This window comes from Epinephelus fuscoguttatus, linkage group LG24 (genome assembly GCF_011397635.1).
Source record: "Epinephelus fuscoguttatus linkage group LG24, E.fuscoguttatus.final_Chr_v1".
NCBI lineage: Eukaryota > Metazoa > Chordata > Actinopteri > Perciformes > Serranidae > Epinephelus > Epinephelus fuscoguttatus.
In genome coordinates, this window is record NC_064775.1 from 1,564,185 (window position 1) to 1,588,358 (window position 24,174).

Sequence of the window (24,174 nt, forward strand, 5' to 3'; positions counted from 1 at the left end):
AGTCCCAATGTCCTCAAACCAGACGATAATAAAGTCCCGATGTCCTCAAACCAGATGATAGTAAAGTCCCAATGTCCTCAAACCAGACGATAATAAAGTCCCAATGTCCTCAAACGAGACGATAATAAAGTCCCAATGTCCTCAAACGAGACGATAATAAAGTCCCACTGTCCTCAAACCAGATGATAGTAAAGTCCCGATGTCCTCAAACCAGACGATAATAAAGTCCCAATGTCCTCAAACGAGACAATAATAAAGTCCCAATGTCCTCAAACCAGACGATAATAAAGTCCCAATGTCCTCAAACTAGACAACAATAATTTTTAGTTTTTGTCAGTATTTTTCAATAATCTGTAAAATAAAATAAAATAAATTAAAATGAATAAACAGTTTAAGGGTGAATAAGATGCCAGAGTGCATTAAAAAAGCATTAAAATAGAGCTCATGGTAAATAAATTTCTTGGGGGAGGAGCCCCCGACAGAGGTTCTAGAAACGCTCCTGGGTCAGTCCATATTTACATGATGGCGTGGATGACCACCTGCTGACACGTGAACGCACCTCTACTGACATCTACCGGCTTTGTAATTAAGAAGCAGGTGCGCTCTGCCGCCTGTCTGTCAGCGTCTGTGTGGAGCCGATGAAAGCGCGTCTCCAGAGGGGATCAGGACTGATTTAGCCCTCACATCTGACTGTGTGTGCAGAAATAAGGCCGTGTGTAAAGACGGCAACACACCAGTTGCATGTATGCAACAGATGTCGGCTAATAATAACAACCTGCTGCGCCTTTAAGAGGATGACTGAGGAGGAAACTTAATATCTCTCCACATCGAGTCTTCATCAATTAACAGTGAGAGCCGACATCAGGGCGATATCTGAATCTGTCCCTCTGCTCTGCTCTCCAAACCTGCTTTCTGTTGTTGTTGTTTTTCTTTTGTCACACATAAACCGGATTCAATTACGCATTGCACCTTTAAGAAGCTGTCACCAGGATTAGAGTTACGCGCAGTGAGCCAAGCCGTCCTCCGGAGGGGTTTTACGCACCGTCGGTTCCCAGAGCAGGGTCTCTCCCTCAGCGACATTTCTCCGTCTGTCTCTCTCCGTCTTCGCTCGTCCTGACACCGCCGGGGAGCCCTCCACGCCACGCGACATGGCCGAGATAGGGAAAGGGGTCACCGCCGGGAAACTGGCCATCAACGTCCAGAAGAGACTCACCAGAGCGCAGGAGAAGGTAAAGCTTTCATTCAGCCCTGATGGCAGCGGGACACCATGTCCTCCTGTCACTGTGAAACCCAATCCCTTAACTTTTTACCTTCCAGTACTACTCTCATAATGACGCAATGACGATATAAACCAATGGATTGTTACATATCTTTGTTATTTAAAAAGTTTAAGAGGTTTTTAAATGAACCTTAACCTGGCCCGGGGTCAACCCTGTGACATTTAACCAAGCCACCGCTGAATCTGCACCTTACTAACACTATAGCCTGTATGTAATACGTTAAGGTACTTTTTGGGGGTCCTGTGCATGGTTTAAGGGCTTATACTGGATTGTGATATAGCCACGGATAAATGTCAAGCACGGTTTGAGGGGTAATATCCTCTCAAAACTGAAATTGACCTCATCCTCAAAAATGGGGTCACCCCATTAACACTGAGCAACTTTAAGTCAAAGGTACAATCAGGGTACAATTATTGGGTTATCTGCATGATTTAAGGGATTATAATGTATTGTCAAATATCCTTTACATAAATATTGTGGACAGTTTAAAAGGTAAAATCCCCTTAAAATTTATATTGACTTCAACCTCAAAACTAAGGTTAACCGTGTGACATACACGTAACAAATATCACTTAACGTCAAGGGTGTTTTAAAAATTGTTAAAAGTGTGCAGAAAAACTATTAATAGCACAGTATACACCTTGATAATGATTAAGGGATTTTCCAAATATTTTAAATGAATCTGAAGGGAAAAGTTGTGATCTTACAAACCCTCAAATTGACTCTGTAACAACAATTAATGCACTTTTAATGCTGTTTTTTGAATTGATTAATGTATTTATTGAGGTCGAAGGGGTTTAGGGAGTAAAATCCCCTTAAAATTTTCAAAATAACATGAAAGCCATCTATTCACTTTAGCCCATGCCTTAAAGGAGGCTTAATATGTAATTAGGTGAAAATCAGGAATGGCTTTAACAAAATTTGAGATTTTTTAAGGGTTTCTACCCCTTAAACCCATTTAATCTACACATAAACCCAATTTAATCCCCTGAATGTATTGCAATCTGTAAATAGCGCATTAAATAAACCCCTTAACAAGCAAGAAAGACACCTGAATTTGCTTCTTATTTTAAGCAAAGTTAAGGTGAACACCTTAAATTGATAATTTGGGCGTCAGTAAATTCATCTTTACAAATTAAGGTGGTTTGGTTGTGATTAACTTTAAAATTAAAGGGTGTTTTACTACAATAACAAACTATCGTGTTTTTGGGTGTGTATTAGGATTAAGTGATTGTATTTTAAGGGATTCTTGTTTCTTAGTCCGTGAACATTTCATCAGCACACCGACCCTCAATTAGCAAGAAATAGCTAGAACTACTAGGCGACAATGGACTGATTATATTTTGAGGGTCAAAGGTCAAGGTTATTGTGACCTCATTTGTCTCATTCTTGTGAACTCAATAACTCAAGAATTCTTAAGGGAATTTCTTCAAATTTGGCACAAATGTCAACTTGGATTTGTGGATGAACTAATTACAATTTGGCGGTCAAAAGTCAAGATCTCCATGACCTTGCATCTGTCTTATTCTTGTAAATGTGATACCCCAACAACACCTTGAGAGAATTTCTTCAAATTTGGCACAAAAATCTGCTTTGATTCAAGGATGAACTGATTAGAATTGGGTGGTCAAAGGTTAAGGTCACTGTGACCTCATCAGTTGCATTCTCATGAACACGATATCTCAAGAAGGCGTAAGCAGGATGTTTCTTGAATTTTGTACTTAATGATGAACTGATTAGACTTTGGCGAACGCAATATCTCAGAAGTACATTGAGGGAATTTCTTAAAGTTTGGCACAAATGTCCACTTGGACTCAACGACAAACTAATTGTATTTTGGTGGTCATAGGTCAAAGGTCAAGTTCACTGTGACCTTGTCTGTGTTATTCATGTGAATACGATATCTCAAGAATCCCTTGAGGGAATTTGGCACAAACTCCAACTTGGACTCAACAATGAACTGATTAAAATTTGGTGGTCAAAGGTCATAGTGACCTTACAAGATGTTTTTGGCCATAATCCAAGAATTCATGCGCTAATTATGATGAAACTTCACACAAATGTCTAACAGGATAGAATAATGAAGGTCAAAAGGTCAAAGGTCAGCTTGACTGTGACATCATCATGTTTTAACGTCATATCTCAGGAACAGAAGGGGAGACATTTGGTCAGATACTGAATTGGTGACTCTAATCTTAAAACTGTGCTGATTGTATAGATCTTCTGTGTGTGAAGCATCCATGTTTTCACTGACATGGATGGAGACTGTCAGAGACACTGGACTGGTGGGCGGAGTCACACGACCAAAGGGTGGACTGGTGGGCGGAGTCACACAACCACAGGGTGGACTGGTGGGCGGGGTCATACAACCACAGGGTGGACTGGTGGGCGGAGTCATACAACCACAGGGTGGAGACTGTTATGAGTTTAGATCAGTAAGAAAGAATGAGGACTTATTAAATAAGGAGGAACGTATCATGTAAACTGAGAAGCAGCCTTAAGGACAGAATAAAACCTGATCCACGGTCTGTGTGGAGCTCTCTGTCTCAGAGTTATTATTGTCTGTCCTAATCACTCTTGTTGCTTAAGCCTGCTGAGGTCTTACCCTCTAATCACCACAGTGCCACACCAGGAGTGTTGTCAGTCAGTCACACAGACGTAAACCTCTTATTATTCTCACTTTGTTTGTCTTTACGCGTCTTCCTGCTGCCTGTGTTTCCAGTTTAAAACCTCCCCCTCGAAAAACACTCATGGCTTTTGGTGGACGTTTGTAACTCTAACCCGTCCTTCCTTAACGCTCCTCTGATGAGTATCTGCTCATTCCTCGTGGCAGCTGCACATATTTCTAAACCTCCTGAAGTAGAGATCCACACTTCAGACAGTCTTCTTCTCTTATTCAAAGTCTGTCATTCAGTTACGGAAGACATACTTTCTAAAAACGTCAAATGGCACAGTGTGGTTTAGTTAAGGGACCTGCTGAGTGTTAGAGTGAAATATTATCTGCTTTCTTCCAAGTGCTGGAAAAGAAGTGCAATGTGTCTCTCATGTCTGTGTGGAGGCGATGAGCGTAGCTTAGCGACCATAATATAAATGTTAAAAAAAAAAAGTTTTAGGGGAACTATTTTTTGTTGAGCAACAGCGTATCCATCCGCCCTGTACTTTAATGCTACATCAATACACGGAGGTAATATCCCCTTAAAGTTTAAAATGACTCTGACATCAAAAAGAAGTCACTTTAAATAAAGGGTGTTAAAGTATGCAGTAAATCCATTAAGAACACCATACATGCCTCAACACTTAAATAATTACTGAGGGATTATCAAATATTTTAAGTTAGTCTTTAGCTAAAGGTAAACATCTCCTTTAATTTTTACTTCACAAACCCTTAAATTGACCCTGAAACAATTCAGATACTCTTATTGGGTTCTCTGTACAATCTAAGAAGTTATGTTGTATTGTAATATGGCTCGTAAATGCATATTCTGCATAGTTAAGAGGTAGAATCCCCTTAAAATTTAAATTGACTGTAACATTTAACAAGTAACAAAAGCCTCTTTAAATCAAAGGGTTTGTTTTAAATCCTTAAAACGGATTTATAACACATTACACACTTAAACACTTCAATAATTATTAAGGGATTTACCAAATATTTTAAAATAATCTTCAACTAAAGGTAAACGTCTCTTTATATTTTTATTTTACAAACCCTTAAATTGACCTCTTACCAATTAAGGTACTTTTATTGGGCTCTCTGCACAGTTTAAGGGGTTATGTGGTATTATAATACAGCCTATAAACTGATATTCTGCACAGTTTTAGTGGTAAAATCCCCTTAAAATGACCTCAACCTCAAACTGGGCTCAATACAGTAACATTGAACAATCAAAAGTCACTTTTAATCAAGTTTTTTTTTTAAACAATTAATAACACATTATACACTCTTGACTTAAAGTGACTTTTGTTACTTGTTCAATTTTACAGGTCTATTCAAATTTTAAGGTCCTCTTACCTCTTAAACTGTGGAGAATATTCATGTGTAGGCCATATTACAATACTTTATAATCCCTTAAAGTGCACAGAGCACCCATACAAGTATCTGAATTGTTAAAGGGTCAATGTAAGGGTTTGGAAGGTAAAATTTAAGGGGTTTGGTTTTATAATGACAGTTGAACACTTAAAAACAAATGTTAACCTTGCGTTACAGATTAATTTAAAATATTTGGTAAATCCATTAATAATTATTTAAGTGTTAAGGTGTATATTGTCTTATTAATGGGTTTTACACAGTTCTAAGGGTTAAAAAAACCCTGACTTAAAGTGACTTTTTTTACTTGTTCAATGTTACAGGTCTATTCAAATTTTAAGGGTATCTTACCTCTTAAACTGTGGAGAATATTCCACAGTTAAAGTGGAATTGTTAAAGGGTCAATGTAAGGGTTTGTGAGGTAAAATTTAAGGGGTTTGGTTTCATAATGACAGTTGAACACTTAAAAACTAATGTTAAACTTCCGTTACAGATTAATTTAGATTATTTGGCTAATCCCTTAATAATTATTTAGGTGTTAAGGTATATATTATCTTATTAATGGGTTTTCCACGGTGTTAAGGGTTAAAAAAAACCTGACTTGAAGTGACTTTTTTTAATGTTTCAGCATTAAACCCAGTTTTGAGGTTGAGGTCAATTTAAATTATAAGGGGACATTACCTTTCAAACAATCCTGACACTTTTTATTAAGTTTAAGGGGATTTTATCTCTTAAACTGCACAGAATATTCATTTACGCATTCTTCTTCCCAGACTGGGTCCTGCTGCCGCTATTATTTTCAGTCAGAAAAGTGGCATCTGGATTAACGACAGCAGTGTTACATTTAAGGTGAGTTATGTTGCTCATGTTTTATGAAGAACAAGAACCAAAGTGGTATTTAACACTTCCCGCCCATTATCACTTCGACACAAAAACGTGGGAAAAGAGGGCTGAAAAACACTAGTTAAGATTTCAATGGTTCGTATGTGCATCATCCATTTTTACAAAATCAGTATCTGCTTATTGAAACTAATCAAAGCATTGTTCAGCTCAGCAGGAAGTGTTTAATACCACTTCTTCTTCTTCTTTATAAAATATAAGCAGCACAACTCTCAGCACCATGTTCACCTTAAATGTCACACTGCTTTCGTTAATCCAAATGCCAATTTTCTGACAGAAGATAGCAGTAAGAGTTCCCAATCTGGGAAGAAGAATGCGTTTCTGTTATAGATGGTTCAAAAAGGCCACAGAGGTTGTGGTGAGAGGGGTCAAAGGTCATGAGAGAGCAGGGTTAGGACTGGACATGAGGGTATTTTGGACCCAATTGGACTGTTTTAGGCAAAAGAAAAATCTTTATATTCTATTGTATGTTTTGAAAAACGCTCTAAAAATCATAAAGAGTTTGGTTGACGGATGCTCAAACATTTCTTTGGTTCTGCTGCAGGAATTTGGATGTATGAACTTGTTACCTCTAAAATGTGTCCCCCGGAATCATAAACTCTTTCATGGACGTTTATCTCGAAGGAACAAAGAACAAATTTAACTCTTCAGTTTTTAAGTCCGACACAAAAGCAGCATGTGGAGGCGGGTGTGACGGACGCTCAGGCCATTCTGAGCCGCTGAGTCGCAGAGCTGGGAGTAAAGAGGAAGGTCAGAGTATCATCTTCCCTCTGAAGGCCGGCTGAGGTGGAGGAGGGGAGTGTCGGCTTCAGCTGTCTGTCTGCTGGCACGCCGCCCTCCACCCTCTCCACCCTCCACCTCGTCCAACACTGCACCGGCTTACTTTGTCTTTGTACTCTCCAGCTATAAACTCCTGGAAGTCACAACAAAGACATAAAACACATTTAGATAGATTAGTTGACATTTAGCAGATTTAAGATTCAGATTATGTTTCTTAAAAACGTGACTGAGTTATTTAAATCGTGAGCCCGGTCTCACTCTGAAGTCGTCGCTTCGCAGAAACCAGTGCAAAAAAGGTGTCCTTTAGTGACGGCATGATATGTGGCTGGTTGCCGTTCTAGTTTAATGGCACTCAGCAGCGCCAGGGGAAACGCCTCTACCTCCCTCCAGACCAACACATTCTCACTCTGACCTCGTCACGTACTGACGCTTGGTCATGGACTTTCCACGTCTACATACGACGTAATTTTTTTGAATTACCAAGATTACTCTCAGAATTATGAGAAAAGTTCAGAGATAGTGATCTCTGAATTATAAGAACGTTTTCCTGGAAAAAAAAAATCTACTCACCTTTTTCCGAATTCCAGATTATCTCAGAATTATGAAAAAAGCTGCCATGGAAAAAAATCTCATGTTTTCTGCCGAGTTAACAAGATAATAATCTTGTTATTGTAAATAATGTTGCACTTGTTTTCTTAAATTAATGAGATAATAATTTCGTAAATTCTCATTTTTCTAAATCACGGGAATATTATCGCAGAATTATGAGAAGAGTTTTCACCAAAAAAATCCCCCTTTTTTCTCCAAGTTGACAAGATAATAATTTTGAAATTCATTTTTCTTTTTTTTTTGTTTAACAAGATTACCTTGGAATTCTGAGAAAGGTTTTTATTAAAAAAATGTGCCCATTTTTTCTGAATTAATGAGATTGTTGTCTCAGAATTCGTAAATTCTTATTTTTCTGGACTAATGAGATTAATATGTGACAATTATGAGAAATGTTTTTTTTTAGAAAAGTCATCATGAAAAAAAATCTGCTCTTGTTTTCCTAAATTAATAATAATCTCGTAAATTCTCTTTTTTCTAAATCACAGAGATTATAATAGCAGAATACTCATGTTTTTTTCTGAGTTCATGACATAATAATCATGTAAATCCTTGTTTTCAGTTTGTTTGTAACAAGCTCTTGTTTTTCTAAATTAATTAATGGTACAATAATCTCATAAATTCTCATTTTTCTGAGATAAAGAGATTACTGTTACGACAAGGGTTCTGCAGTTTTAGCCAAACACATCTAAATGCCAAAATGTTTTTAGCTGTTCTGAAGTGCGTGTTTGAGTCCCAACAAAAAACCTGTCATTGAGTAAAGAAAGAAAAAGAGCACGTGAGAGACAGATCACCTGAGCGTTGACGTTGTGAAGCTGGCGTGAAGTCTGAAGCATAAATGAAACTTCCATATTTCTGTTCCATGAGATGTTCTTAGTACAACGACTTCTCGTATTTCACTGTAAGTAATAATCTGATTCAGACCCGCTGACACCGTGGTTGTCATAGTGATGTAATGTCACCTGCTCATGAACCACTCAGCTGTGCCACAGGGCATGCTGGGAGAATTCCCCTCTGTGGAATCCGGATGAGTGTGGTGACGGAGGGGGGAGGTGAGGAGGGGGGAGGTGGTGCCCTTTAGAGAGCAGCCGGAGACCCGGAGTGGTGCTGGGAGTCAGAGAGCGACGACCCCACGACACCAACCTCCCCTCTCGACACCCAAAGGAGCCTGAACTCACCCCCTGAGGCCACCTTTCTTTCCCAAATCATCCCTGCACACTGCGTCACGCTAACACCGCTCTCTTGGGTGAAAGTCAGTGTTTGTTGGACCCATCCACCATCATCATCATCCTTGTCCCGCCGTGTTTCTCCCTGACGCCACCGGGCACTGTTAGATGATAATGCCAACAGACCACGTATCATGCCGACGTTAAAGGATGCATTTTTTCGTTGGTTCCTGACGCCGGAAGTCACTGCCCACTTGCTGGATTTCAACGACTTCAAAGTGAGACTAGGCTCAATTAAATTGGATAAGTTGGAATACCTTAAATAAAATAATTTGACCACCAAATATCACCACAATTTCTGAATAGATATTAAGTTGGTTCAGCTAGTGGTCAAAGCAGATCATGTTGGTTGTACTCAACTGATGGAGTTCGTCAGAATATGAAAGACTCAAGACTCAATAATGGGCGGAGTTGGAACTACTAAATAAGATGGAAATTGTTATCCTAATTTATTAAAGTTGAACCAGTGGATTATTATTTGGAGTGCATATTGTAATAACAGGAAAAGTTTCATTTATTCATTAAAGGTTTCACGTTATAACAAGATAAATAAGTGTACTGTTACAACAAAAAGTTTCTTGTTTTTCATAAGAAAAGTGTTTACCTTTTTTTTATACAATAAAACTTTGTTATAACATGAAAAATATGTCGTAAAAACATGAAAATATGTCGTAAAAACATGAAAATATGTTGTAAAGACATTAAAAAACTTGTAAGAATATGAAAATATGACGTAAAAACATGAAATTATGACGTAAAACATGAAATTATGACGTAAAAACATGAAAACATGTTGTGAAAACATTAAAAAAACTTGTAAGAATATGAAAATATGTCATAAAAACATGAAATTATTTTGTAAAACATGAAATTATGATGTAAAAACATGAAAATATGTTGTAAAGACATTAAAAAACTTGTAAGAATATGAAAATACGTCATAAAAACATGAAATTATGACGTAAAACCATTAAAACATGTCGTAAAAACATGAAATTATTTTGTAAAACATGAAATTATGACGTAAAAACATGAAAACATGTTGTAAAAATATTAAAAACCTTGTAAGAATATGAAAATATGTCATAAAAACATGAAATTATGTTGTAAAAACAGTAAAAAAAAAACCTTATAAAAACATGAAATTATGACGTAAAACCATTAAAACATGTTGTAAAAACATGAAATTATTTCATAAAACATGAAAATATGACGTAAAAACATGAAAACATGTTGTAAAAACATGAAATTGTCGTAAAACATGAAATTATGACGTAAAAACATGAAAACATGTTGTAAAGACATTAAAAAACTTGTAAGAATATGAAAATATGTCATAAAAACATGAAATTATGTTGTAAAAACAGTAAAAAAAACCTTATAAAAACATGAAATTATGACGTAAAACCATTAAAACATGTTGTAAAAACATGAAATTATTTTGTAAAACATGAAAATATGACGTAAAAACATGAAAACATGTTGTAAAGACATTAAAAAACTTGTAAGAATATGAAAATATGTCATAAAACATGAAATTATGACGTAAAACATGAAATTATGACGTAAAAACATGAAAACATGTTGTAAAGACATTAAAAAACTTGTAAGAATATGAAAATATGTCATAAAAACATGAAATTATGTTGTAAAAACAGTAAAAAAACCCCTATAAAAACATGAAATTATGACGTAAAACCATTAAAACATGTTGTAAAAACATGAAATTATTTCGTAAAACATGAAAATATGACGTAAAAACATGAAAACATGTTGTAAAGACATTAAAAAACTTGTAAGAATATGAAAATATGTCATAAAACATGAAAGTATGACGTAAAACGTGAAAACATGTCGTGAAAACATGATAAAAATTGTTATAATATGAAAATATCTTGTAAAACAAAAATAGACATTGTATTAGTTAATCTACTGCCTGTAAATGCTACGTCAAAGTGTTTTTCTACACAAAATTGTTTTTATTATTTAATCTTCTAGATAAAGGATTATAAAGAGTGAAGCAGTCGGCCGTGATGATTGAATAAACACTGAGAAATAAAGTTCTTTCTACGATCAGTAATTTGAATCTAAAGTCATCAAGCCTCATTGTTAGCCTGCACACCTGTCCCCCCCTCCCTCTGAGGACTCCCAGCATGCCTCACAGCTGTGGGCGGGGCTCTGTGTGTGTGTGTGTGTGTGTGTGTGTGTGTGTGTGTGTGTGTGTGTGTGTGTGTGTGTGTGTGTGTGTGTGTGTGTGTGTAGGGGGTTGTATCTATGTATAGCCCTGCCGCGTCTCCTCCTCATCACTCTTAATACCCCACAAACTGCCTGTGTGTGAGCTGTGGGTTTATTTTTGGGGGTTGAAACTGAACACCGACGGGTGGCGAACAGCAGTGAACACACACACACACACACGCGCACACACACACACACAATTACAGTGGTGAATTTAAGTATGTCCCATTTCACCTACACTGTAAATAATACCTGGATACACAGGGAATCGCTGTGTGGTCACATGATCTTTCCAAACTTTATGGGAATCACCTGAATGCACCATGATGCATTCTGATGGTGCACGATGAGCCGACAGACACCGAGGCCTGAAAGGATCCACCAGTTGTGTCGTCCAAATATAGGTTGGGATTTTAATAGATTCCACTGATTAAAATATCTTTAACAAAAGATTTGAATTTTCTATTTAAACTCAATAAATGATAGAAATAAAATGATTAAAAAAAAATAATTACCTTTTGTTTTACAAAGTTATTCTTGTAAATCTTGTTAGAGAGGGTTCATACATTTGTGAGAAGGATGGTTGGGAGCTGTAGTTTGTGTGACATAGCCTTTAGCTTAGCTTTTAGCTTGACGTAGCTTTTAGCTTAGCCTGCATGTCTCAGCATCAGGATGCAACAGTTCTTTCTGCCTTGCTGCAATGTTATTCTCATTCCTGTCTCATCCATCTTGCTGAAAAGGGTTCATAAGTTTGTGAGAATGATGGTCAAGAGTTGTGGTTTGTGTGACGTAGCCTTTAGCTTAGCTTTTAGCTTGGTTCAACCACGTCTCAGGATGCAGTTGGGTTTTTTTTGCCTCACTACAATGTTACCCTCAGCACTGGCTCGTCTGTCTCATTGGAAAGAGGTTGTCATGTTTGCGGGACGGATGATCAGGAGCTGTAGTTTGTGTGACACAGCCTTTAGCTTTTAGCCTAGCTTTTAGCTCATCTTAGCCTTTAGCTCAGTCGATCAGGAATGTAGTGGTTCAGCAGAATCAAGACATAGCCGTTCTTTGTGTCTCACTGCAATGTTACCCTCATTACTAGTTCGTCCATCTTGCTACGCTGTTACCCTTAGTACTAGCTCTCTTGTCGGAAAGGGAGGAAAAGGAGCTGTAGTTTGCGTGACACAGCCTTTAGCTTAGCTTTAAGCTCGGCGTAGCCTTTAGCCTAGCTTGCATGTCTCAGGATTAGGATGCAACAGTTCTTTGTGCTTCACTGCGATGTTACCCTCAGTAAAGCTCGTCCACCTTGTTGGAAAGGGTTTGTAGGTTTGCATGAATGATGGTCGGTAACTGTAGTTGGTGTGGCGTAGCCTTTAGCTTAGCTTTTAGCTCATCTTAGCCTTCAGCTTAGTCGTTCAGGAATGTTGCGGTTCAGCTATGCCTCAGTCAGAATCAAGCGACGTCACCCTCATTACTACCTTGTCCGTCTTATTGGAAAGGGATTGCATGTTTGTGAGAAGGATGGTTGAGAGTGGTAGTTTGTGTGATGTAGCCTTTAGCTTAGCTTTTAGCTTGGTTCAGCTACATCTCAGTCAGAATCAGGATGAAACAGCTCTTTGTGCCTCGCTGCGATGTTACCCTTCGTAAAGCTCGTCCATCCTGTTGTAAAGGGATCATACTTTTGCAAGGAGGATGGGTGGGAGCTGTAGTTTTTGTGGCATAACCTTTAGCTTAGCTTTAAACTTGGCATAGCCTTTAGCAAGCTTGTCAGGAGTGATGCTGTCCAGCTGTGTTTCAGGATCAGGATGCAACAGTTCTTTGTGCCTTGCTGCAATGTTACCATCAGTAGTCGCTCATCTGTCTCGTTGTAAAGGGATCATACGTTAGCAAGAAGAATTGTGGGAGCTTCAGTTTGAGCGGCATATCCTTTAGCTTAGCTTTTAGCTTGACGTAGCCTTTAGCTTAGCTTGCATGTATTTGGATCAGGATGCAACAGTTCCATGTGCCCTGCTGTAATGCTACCTGTGGTACTAACTGGTCCGCCTTGTTAGAGAGGGATTGTACGTTTGTGAGAAGGATGGTAGGGAGCAGCAGTTGCGTAGCCTTTAGCTTAGCTTTTAGCTTGGTTCAGCCATGTCTCAGTTAGAATCAGGATGAAACTGTTCTTTGTGGCTCGCTGCGATGCTACCCCCAGTATCAGCTCATCCATCTTGTTGGAAAGGGATCGTACGTTTGCGAGAAGGATAGTCAGGAGCAGTTGTTTGTGTGGCGTAGCCTTTCACTTAGCATTTAGCCCTGCTTGCTTCCTCAGCTTTGACTTCTGCTCTCCTCGGCCCACCGCCAGTGTCTTCCTCCTGTTCAAAGTGATCCCAGCAGTCTGAGGATCCGGCTGTACAACAAGTATGCCTCAGCTTCACAGTCCAAAACACGCAGTCGTGAAAAAAATAACACAAACAGTAATAAAGAGACGCTAACAACAATGCCACTTGGAAACACTGTATTGTGTATCAGGTCTTGGTGTCTTTTACCTGTCTTTTCCTTTAATCACGTGATGACCCCTCAGATTTATGTGGTGACCCTTTGGAAGGGCCGGACCCCGAGGTTGGGAACCACTGGACTAAACTAGCTAACTGTAAATAAAGTCACTAGCTCCACCTCGAACAGCTGCAACAGTAACATGCTGCTCTAACACTGATGCTTCAGGATTAAACACCTAAAAGTGTCACTGAGAATCAGATATCAGTCACAGGAGACGTTTTACTGCACAACACGTACTTTACTTTTAATACTTTGAGTACATTTAGCTGATATTGTTTGTAATGAAGGACTGGGCGGTGTAAACAGGCTCTGGTTGATATGAAGTGTGAGTGTGTGGACGCTCTGTGAGCAGGTGTGTGTTGCAGCAGAGGGGAAGTCCCTGTCGCCGTGTTGATCGTGGTTTGTGTATCCGTCACAGGATTAGGGCAGCAGGTGGTGCTGATGGTGGAGGCTCAGATTAGCTGGTGACCTTGTCCAGTGAACAGCAAGAAACAAACGTGTTGATTTCATGTCTTTCTCTAATCCCTGCTTCACCTCATCCAGCACCGGTTAACGTTTATCTGGGAACAGAGATACAGACACAGTTAATAAAGATAAATAAAAATATAAATTAAATAATAGGCTGAAATCTAACACTAATATAATAATAATAATAATAATAATAATAATAATACATAAGAAAAAAATTAAATATAATAAAATAATCAAAAAAAGAGACAAATAGAGACAAATGTGAAAAATAATAAGGGAAGGTAAAAAATGAACAGTTAATAAAGTTTTTTAAACAACATATTTAAAAGTAAATATTTAAAGATATAAATAAAATAATCTAAAAATATAGAAAATACAACATGTAAAAATGAATATAATGAAATAATATAAAAAAGAAAAAAATAAGAAATCACAAAGGAAAGTTAAAAATGAAAACACATACATAAAATAACAATAAATAAACTTTTAATAACAAACAAGTAAATGAAAAACTTTGAAAAAATAAGTATTTTTAAATAAAATTAAAATAATCTTAAAACATAGAAAAGTGTAAGATGTAAAAAATAAATATAATAAAATAATCTAAAAAAGAGACAAATATGAAAATAAATTAAAAAATAAATAAATTAAAACAATATAAACATATCAAATAAAATAATCTAAAAAATAAAGGGAAGGTTAAAAAAGGAAACAGTTACATAAAATATTAATATATAAACATGAAAAATTAAAATAAAACAAAAATATATTAAAAAATAAATATTTAAAAATACATTTATGATAATCTAAAATATAGAAAGGTTTATGATGGAAAAATAAAAATAATAATATATAAAAAAAGAGACAAATATGAAAAATAATAAGGGAAGCTATAACATAAAATAATAATAAATAAACACATAATAAGAACCAATTAAAATAAAATATTAAAATAAATATAAATAAAATATATACAATGAAAACACATTTGAAAATAAATATTTAACAATAAATATAAAATAGTCTAAAAATATAGAAAAATATGAAATGTTAAATAAATATAATAAAATGATCTTAAAAAATAGACAAATGTGGAAAAAATGATATTATAAATCATATAAAAATATAAAACAAAATAAAGGAATAATACATTATTACAATAATACATGCATTGAACTGCAAAATGTTAAAAACTGAAAATATATTTTTACAGATCTCCATCTTTTATCAGTAGCTTCCTGTCACTGCAGTCACATCAGATTTTTAGCTAATCATCAAATGCGTCTTCATCAAGCTTAAAACAGGACTGATTATCAGGAACACACCACACAGGTGATTTTAACCATTTCAGCTGATGAGACCTCTTCTCAGCGCCGTGTGGTCGCTTTCACTCTGTGTTCGATCTCTAACTCTGCAGTTAGTTCTGCTGTAGGACACCACAGATTACCTTTAACATGAATGGCATGCTGTTATGTGGAGTTCAGGTGCTACGTGAGGCAACAGGTATGATGCTGGATCCTGTTATGATGCAGAGGATGTTTTCACTGATTATTAGTTTTATTGTAGTTTTTTGCAGTCGGTAATGGAGCCTTGAATCTGAGCTGCAGAATGATCCTATACTGACAGAATTTCTTGGGACTGATTGTCATGTCTGTAAACACGTTTATTTCAGCTGTAAAGCTGGACACTGTAACATGGGGGTCTGTGGGGACTGACTCGCTTTTGCAGCCACCTTCAACTGGTCATCTGAGGAACTCCAGCTTTTTGGCACTTCCGTGTTGGCTGCATTTTTCAGCCTTGGAAGTTGTCACTTGTCCATGATGTGATTTGCAGTCAGTGAAGGCATTGTACCAGGCTGTAAATATGTTTATTTCAGCTGTAAAGTTGGACATTGTAACATGGGGGTCTAATGGGACTGAATCGTTCTTGCAGCCAGCCTCAATTGATCATCAGAGGAACTCCAGCTTTTTGGCACATTTAATTTTTCAGCCCCAGAGGTTGCCGCTTGTGCACGATGCAATTTGCTGTCAGCAAAGACTAACCCGCCCTACTCCCTCTCTGATTGGCTGGTATTTGTTGCCTTTGTTGGTTGGATTGGTTAGGCTTAGACAAGTCACGTCAGGGTAAGCCTTCACCATCCTAGGAAATGCAAATAAAACCAAAAATCTGGAAGCTGAAACATTTTCGTCAACAGGATTTACATGCTGTTGATTGTCTCAAAGGAAGAAGTGCTGATCTTTGTGTTGGTGTCCTGATATTTCTCTTGTCATGTAAGATCATTTTACATGTGTCATGAGGTCACTGAGGCTTTGACCTTTGACCTCCATATGCCAGTTTTAAAGACAAGATGCCTCTCTTGTGCCTTACAAAAAAGTATTTCTGGTGATTGTGAGCACAACTCAACGCCTCAGACTGGACCAGTGTTTCTCCGCTCTGAATCACACACACAGCTGGTAGACGTGCCGGAGACACATGGCTTTGACAGGCGGCCTGAAAATAGCCCGATACATGCCTCCAGTTATAGATCTGAATAAAGCACCGTGAATGAAATGAAGCTACACAGACAAATATATTGATTGATTAATATACTGATTGTGTGTTGTCTCCTCTGCAGGTCCTGCAGAAGCTCGGCAAAGCAGATGAGACCCGAGACGCCGCCTTTGAGGAGATGGTGGCCAACTTCAACAAGCAGATGGTGAGGAGACATTTTCCTCCTCTTTGTGATCATGATTTGATTCTTTAAAAGCCCAGTTTTACTCCAAGCACATGACGAAATCCCCTGACATGCAAAGGAATTTCTGGGGTTTTTTTTAGAGAGCTGATCAAAAAGAAGTAGTATTTTACTCCCTTTCCTGAGATATTTAAAGGAACAGTGTGTACAATTTACGGGGATTTAGTGGCATCCAGTGGTGAGAGTTGCAGTTTGCAACCAGCTCCTGGTTAGAATTCCTTCATTGCTCAGTGTTCAGGAGGTTTTTACCAGGAGCTGAATTATCCACAGAGGTCTCTTCCTCTCCAGACCAGCTGGCACTGGACATCAATACATCAGAAAGACGTTGGACCTATGTTTGACAGGCGTTAAATTTTATTTGGAATAAAAATTGAGTTGACGATGGCGTGAGACGTTTGGAAGATGTTGGATTTTGGTTTTTTTACAACGCAACATTAAACCAACAAAATATGAACGTCATCTGTTGTCAGTATTCTACATCAAATTGAAATTCGACGCCATTCTGACATTGAATTTTGTTCACCCGACTTGACAACTTATATTTAAGCCAATATCAACGTTCAAAGACATTGGTGGTCAGCTGGGATGGACCAGATCACACACTGGACCTTTAAGCTCAAATGACGTTCTAGTTTTCAGCCCTTTGTTTTCTACTCCATCATGTTTTCTTACCGGCTGTGTTTGTTTCTTCAGACAGAAGGCACCAAACTGCAGAAAGACCTGAAAGCCTACCTGGTAGCGGTGAAAAGTGAGTGTGATCGTAACTGGATGCTTCAACACCCGACCATGATCGAACATTATAAATAAATTACAGCAGCACCAGTTTCTGTTTTACTGTACTTTTAACTGTGACGCAAAGAGGCTGGACAGGGAGGCAGATGTGATTGTGGCTGATCCTCTCGTATGTAATGGTGCGTTTGTGTTTCAGCGATGCACGACGCGTCTCGGCGGCTTCAGGACTGTCTCGCTGACATGTATGAACCCGAGTGGTTTGGCAAAGAGGAGATGGACTCGTTGACAGAGGTGAGACCAGCAAACACTTGGGTACTGTAAAAGAAGTGATCATTGACATTAACACATTTTTTTTCTTCTTACATCCAAGGTCAAGGTCACTGTGATCTTGCATCTGTCTCATTCTTGTGAACTCAGTAACTCAAGAATTCTTGAGGGAATTTCTTCAAATGTGGCACAAACCCCCACTTGGAGTCAAGGATGAATCAATTAGAATTTGGTGGTCAAAGGTCAAGGTCACTGTGACCTCATCAGTCACATGAACATGATGTATATAAATATCTCCAGTTTGGGTCAGGAGGACTTTTATACCTTTTTTCTTTAAATAATTAAAATTTTAAACGTCAGGTTCCTCCCCAAATTCATCAGCCAAATTCACCCAAAATAATTTAAAGTCCATGATTCACTTCCCTGCCTCCTTCTTTCTGTGTCCTTTCCTTCCTTTCCTACCTGCTAACACACTTTCTTTTTCTCAACTGCATGCGTCTCTCCTTTCGCCCTGAAGGAGATGATAGAGAAGGAGATGGACAATAACCTGGAGGTAAAAGGCAGATCAGCGCCCAGTGTTTCCCACAGCGTCGGTTATTCTGGTTTCCAGTCTGGCCTCATGTGGGAAACACTGGTTTGAGGCTGCGGTAGAGGAAGTAGTGGCTGGTTCTAGACCAGACCAGTTGGCTGCGGACCATTTCTTTGTTATGGTAACAGCTTTGGTCCCTGTTTACTTCCTGTCAGTGCTAAGTGGGGACCCATTTAGAATGTTTGAGTTATAGAAACGTAATATCAGATTGTTTTATACTGATTGATCGGCTGATTATTGAGCACAATTTCGAGGTAATTTCCATGAGTATTTCTATTTTATGATACTTTCTCCCTCCATTCCACTATATCTCAGATACAAATATCGTACTTTATACTCCACTACATCTGTTTTAAAGGTCCAGTGTGAGGGATTTAGGGGGATATATTGGCAGAAATTGAATATAATATAATAAGTTTGTTTTCTTTAGTTTATAATCACCTGAAAATAAGAATCTGTGTGTTACGTTTATATCCACAAAGGGAGCAGGTCCTCGTCTACGGAGATCACCATGTTGCGCCAACAAAAACTTTACGAAGCAGCCCCCAACGCTGCTTTCACCTACACGTACCAAACTTGGTGGGCACATGTAACACCTCAAGACGTACAAAAGAGTCTCTTGGAGCCATGCCCTAAACCCAACAGCGAGACAGCCATTTTGAAATTACTGTGCAATTTCAGTGCATTTTTTGCTATTTCCAGGGGTTGTACTTTAACAAACTCCAATTAACTTTAAATTTTGCCTGTACCATCTTTAGACCTTGGAAATCAAAAGTTGCTTAAAGCTTAAGTTTTTGTCTAACGGTGTGACCGTGGTGAGCTGTCAAAGTTCCATGTGTCGCCACCAAACAGGAAGTGGATTGTAACTCCATCATACATGCTCCAATCTGCTCCACATTTCACTTGTTTCATGAGGCTCGAGGCCCAAAGGCAACTACATACACATAACATGTCATGGTGATTGCGCCACCAACTTGCAACAGGAAGTAAGACAAACAATGTCAAACAATTATCTTTTGATTTGCCTCAAATTTACATGGTGTAGTCTACGACTGATTTACAGCAACATGACAAATAACAAGATTATTTTAAATTTTTTTGGTCAACTTATAAAAGAGACATAGAATAAAGTGATTTTGGTAAATTATCACTATTTTAAGCTTAGATTTGGTTTTGGTTTTTTCTGACGGACGCTTACGTCACACATGATGTGTCCAAGGACTGTCGGAAATTTGAAAACCCAACGATAATTTCTGTTTTTACGGTTTCTGGCTGTGATAAATGATGACATTTTGGCTTTTTTTTTTTTTTTTTTTTTTTTTTTAAAGACAAACATGTTTTACGGTTACAGTATACAGCCAATTAAAGTTGTATACCCCTCTTCTAACTGGTAGAAGTTTCAGCTGGTTGCAATTTACAGTCCTCACCACTAGATGCCTCTAAATCCTACACGCTGGACGTTTATTTTTTTTTAATGCTGACACTAAAACCCATCAAATTGAAAACAAACTGAAAATACAAAGAGATCTTTGATTTTAGTGAGAACATTTGTATTTTTATGAAGCGTTAACGATGATGTAACTGTGTTTGTGTTTCAGGACACAGACACTCTGTGGTTAGAGTACCACCAGAACCTCACAGACAAATCTTTGACCACTCTGGACTCGTACCTGGCTCAGTTTCCTGATATCAAGGTATGTATGTTTTTTGTTTTGTTTGTTTTGTTGGATTCCATTTACACAAACAATATTTGCTCAGTTTCTTATTATAATAAGATATCTGTCTTCTCCTTTAACAACAAAATGAGATATATAAGCTTTTGCTTTTGTGCGGATTTATTATTTGTCTTCAGACGGTATATCGTAGACACATAACATTTCTACCAATAATTTAAAGTTGTGTGTAAATGCTGCCCAAGAAATATCAGCCCAGACGGGGGCACTATCATTAAAGGTCAGCTTTGAACGGATATAACTCCAACACTGTAAGCTGGATTGATTTGAAATTTGACGCACAAGTCCAGCTGAATGTGCTCTACAAAAAACACTCGAGATCCATCAAAGTCGCTTGATAGATTTTCTGCCATTATGAACTTCTCGAAAACCAAATTGTCTGGCATCTCATCTTAAACTGTAGGTCTAATTCATACCAAATTTCGTGTGCATCATCATTGGACTAAGCTTAACAAAAGCTATCAAAACTTTGTTAATATCTTGTTGTCTTTTGAAGATATTAACCAATGAACGTTGGGAGGGCGTGGCTTAACTGACTAATAGACCTAACTCCATAACCATTGAGCGCCACAAATGCAAATAAACAAAAAGAAAATTGTTTTCCAAGTGGAAATTGTTTGTCCAGTCATTACAAAACTTGTCAGATATGTTAAATAATAGTGCTGAAGCAAGTATTTAAAATACTTTTGAAATCTGTCAATAGGGGGTGCTGCAAAGCAACATTTTAGACATCTCCTCCTAAACATTAGGTGCAATTCGTACCAAATTTTCTGTGGATCAACACTGGATCAAGCTTTTCAAAATGTATTAAAAGCGTGTTGATATCTCATTGAGTTTTGAAAATATTGACCAGTGTTCTTCAAAAGGGGCGTGGCTCTTCACATAAATAGACCTAACTACATAACCGTTGAGCCAATCACCACAAAACTTGCAGGAAATGTCCACGTAAAATCTACCAACAAGCCTTTTCTAAAGATGAGCATGCCCTGGCAGAAATTTGGAGTCTGTTTCAAAATAAAGAATTCCTGATTCTAAATAAATAACAGCAATAATGCGACCACGTCTCTCCCGCAGGCTCGTATAGCGAAGCGCGACAGGAAGATGGTGGACTTCGACAGCGCCCGGCATCACTTCAGCTCCTTACAGAAAGGAAAGAAGAAGGACGAAGCCAAGATCGCCAAGGTAACCAACAGTGTGTGAGGGCTGATGAATTATGGTATGTGTCAGCAGTGTGTGTGTGTGTGTGTGTGTGTGTGTGTGTGTGTTTTTGAGCGTGTTCTGCTGCTTAAAGTTTAAAGGAAGAGGTTTTGACTTAAGGTGGTGTGAGTTAGTCGTTGCTCGGATGATTCATACCACCTTAAATCTACTGTGCCACTTTAATTCATGAGCTAATTAACCGTTGTTATATCATTAACACTGGCTCTTATTTACTGAATGCCAATTAACATGTTTGCGTTTGTCTTGAATTGTTTGCTTTTCTTCTTTCTCTATCTTCTGTTCCTCCATCTTTCTCCCCTCCTCCTCCTCCTCTTCCTCCTCCTCCTCCTCCTCCTCCTCCTCTCTCTTGCATGGTGTGTGTTGGTTAGCCAGCAGCCCTGTTGGAGATGGCGGCTCCCAGCTGGGCTCAGGGTTTGATATCAGCTCACCAGGTGGCTCAGACTAACCTCTCCTACAACCAGGTGAAACTCTGGTTCATCACTGACTCCTCCTCCTCACCCCAAATCTGTTAGTTCGGTCCTCCACAGGCTCTCTGCACATGATCATCGTTGTGAGTTTATTGTCTGATGAAGGAGATGACGAATGAGTTTTCAGGTTACATTAGTGAGTGCTGCCAGATTGGAAAGTTTTCCATCCAATATGGCTGCCTTTAATTTGCCATAATGTCCGTCCACCATATTGGTCCAAACCATACTGTGTAGACTAATGGACTGAGACACCGTGATGTCCCCCATTGGTTTGTGGACTCAGTAAAATGTCCAATTGATAAAATATCTGAAAAAAGATTTTTAAAATGTCCGAAAAATATTAAGAAAATGTCAGTAAATATTTTCTTTAAATGTCTGACAAATATTAATAAAATATACAACAAATATAAATAAAATGTCTGAAAAAAATATTTTAAATGTGTCCCAAAAATAGTCATAAAATGTCTGACAAGTATGAATAAAATGTCTGAAAAAAAATTAATAAAATATCTGGAAAAAATATGAATAAATATGAACAAATATTAATAAAATGGCAAAAAAATAATCATAAAATGGCCAAAAAATTGAATGAAATGTCTGAAAAAAATATTGATATATGTTCCAAAAAATATCAATAAAAGGTCGGAAAAACAAACTGATGCAATGTCCGAAAATATTAATGAAACACTCCACTAACTTCAATGGGGATAAAATTATTTAATATTGCTCCTCTAGACTTTCACAGTCTTATCAGACCAAATGGATTCAGTGCTCATAGTGAAACAAGTCCTTTTGCAGGAGTTGTAATGCTGAAAAAAATATTTACTGACATAAATTTTTTTTTTACAATGTAAGTCAATGGGAAAAAGCCTTTTTGGCACAACAGTTTGGCCACTACGTCAAATTGGCTTCAGAGCTCAGCGCACTTCATGGAGCGGGACACAAACACACTTAAGGCTAATTTATGGTTGGGTGCTAAACACTTCTGAAAAGTGTCGTTCAACCGTATTTCAAAGAGCAGCGTGACTTTTCAAATTTATACTTTGGCAGAAGATTTTAAATGTTTCTATGGTGTTCTGCATTTTTTCATGGTCAGAGTCTGTTTCTGTTGTGTTTATGCGTTTATGAGTTGTGCAAATGTGCAGGAAAGCTCAATCAGTCTTCTTTCAGCATTGGCAGTATAAAAACAAAATCGGGGAGTGCAGCAAAATGCCGCCTACCTACTTTTGTTTATACAGAATGTGCCTTTTTCGGGGCAATGGGGGGCGTGAGCAAGTAACAAAACGTGTAGCTCAGCGTGTGACGTAAACAGTGACGTGGGAGGGAAGCCGCGGCTGGTCAGTCCTTCAGTGATTCTCTCATAAGTCGGCCCGTCCTTCACCGTCCCCGTCATCTGAAGGTTAATGGCCTCTTCGTTTGCGAGGACAAGGAGGGCGCGCAATTCCTTGTCTCCCCAGTTGCTCATCTTTACAGTGTCTGTCAGGTTTGTGTTTCCCTCTTGCTACTAGCTGCTCGCTAATTCCTGCTATCAGCTGTTTCCTGTTTATCCACCGCCAGTGGCTCGCACGTGCTGCGTCATCAACAGCTCCTCCCACAAGTCATCCGGCTCTGTGTGTCGCTTGCAGCTTGCATTCGCCGAAAATTTGGCAGTGTAAAAGGGGCTAATAAATAATAAATATCCAACCACAAGCTTCAACACTTCTCTGTATCTGCAGCTGTCCACAGTTCTGGATGTCGAGCCAGTGTAGCGCTACAGCCGACCATTGCGGTCGCGGAGGGCTCACCTTTGGTGCGATGTAGTTCCTGGAGCTTCCTGGACATAGTGACTGAAATAATAGTAATAATAACAAAAACAAGACAAGAGTAAGCCGATGACATCACATGTCGTGAAAGACAATTGGTGTGGGCCATTGTGTAGTTTGTCACGTCTGTCGGCCAACTCACAACAACATTTTATGACTCCACAGTCACCTGATCTGACACAGTGACTGCCGGGCTCCCCAAAACCAAAACAGGGTTACTGTCATGATGAGCATGTGTAGAGGGCCTCCCGATAATTTGATCCCCGATCCAAACTATTGTTTACGTTGTTTTTGTGTCGCAGAAACATCTGTTATTTACTTTCCATCATTGTTCAGACTTGTGCGTAGTTATGAAACCCTGTATGTGTTGTATGTGCATGAAGGTGTGCTCACGAAAAACTGTCTTCTTAAACAGTTTGTATCTCACACACACACACACACACACACACACACACACACACAGAGCTCAGATGTATTCTTATTGTGTGTGTGCGTAGGCGGAGGAGGAGCTGGGCCGAGCTCAGAAGATTTTCGAGGAGCTGAACGTGGAGCTACAAGACGAGCTTCCAACACTGTGGGACAAGTGAGAC

General features: G+C 38.3%; 1 protein-coding gene across 2 annotated transcripts in view; it reads left to right on the plus strand.

Moving 5' to 3' along the window:
• Positions 1-596: 596 nt before the first annotated feature.
• The window catches only part of bin1b (bridging integrator 1b), a 34,277-nt gene continuing 10,699 nt past the window's right edge, over positions 597-24,174 (plus strand). Inside the window, exons 1-7 of one of the 2 annotated variants that reach the window (XM_049570108.1) lie at positions 597-1,229; positions 16,660-16,740; positions 17,470-17,524; positions 17,705-17,799; positions 19,963-20,058; positions 21,172-21,279; positions 24,082-24,167. In XM_049570108.1, coding sequence (XP_049426065.1) covers positions 1,149-1,229; positions 16,660-16,740; positions 17,470-17,524; positions 17,705-17,799; positions 19,963-20,058; positions 21,172-21,279; positions 24,082-24,167 — 602 coding nt within the window. In that variant the 5' untranslated portion in view covers positions 597-1,148. The remainder of the gene's footprint in view (positions 1,230-16,659; positions 16,741-17,469; positions 17,525-17,704; positions 17,800-19,962; positions 20,059-21,171; positions 21,280-24,081; positions 24,168-24,174) is intronic. The other variant, XM_049570107.1, reaches the window with a different exon arrangement.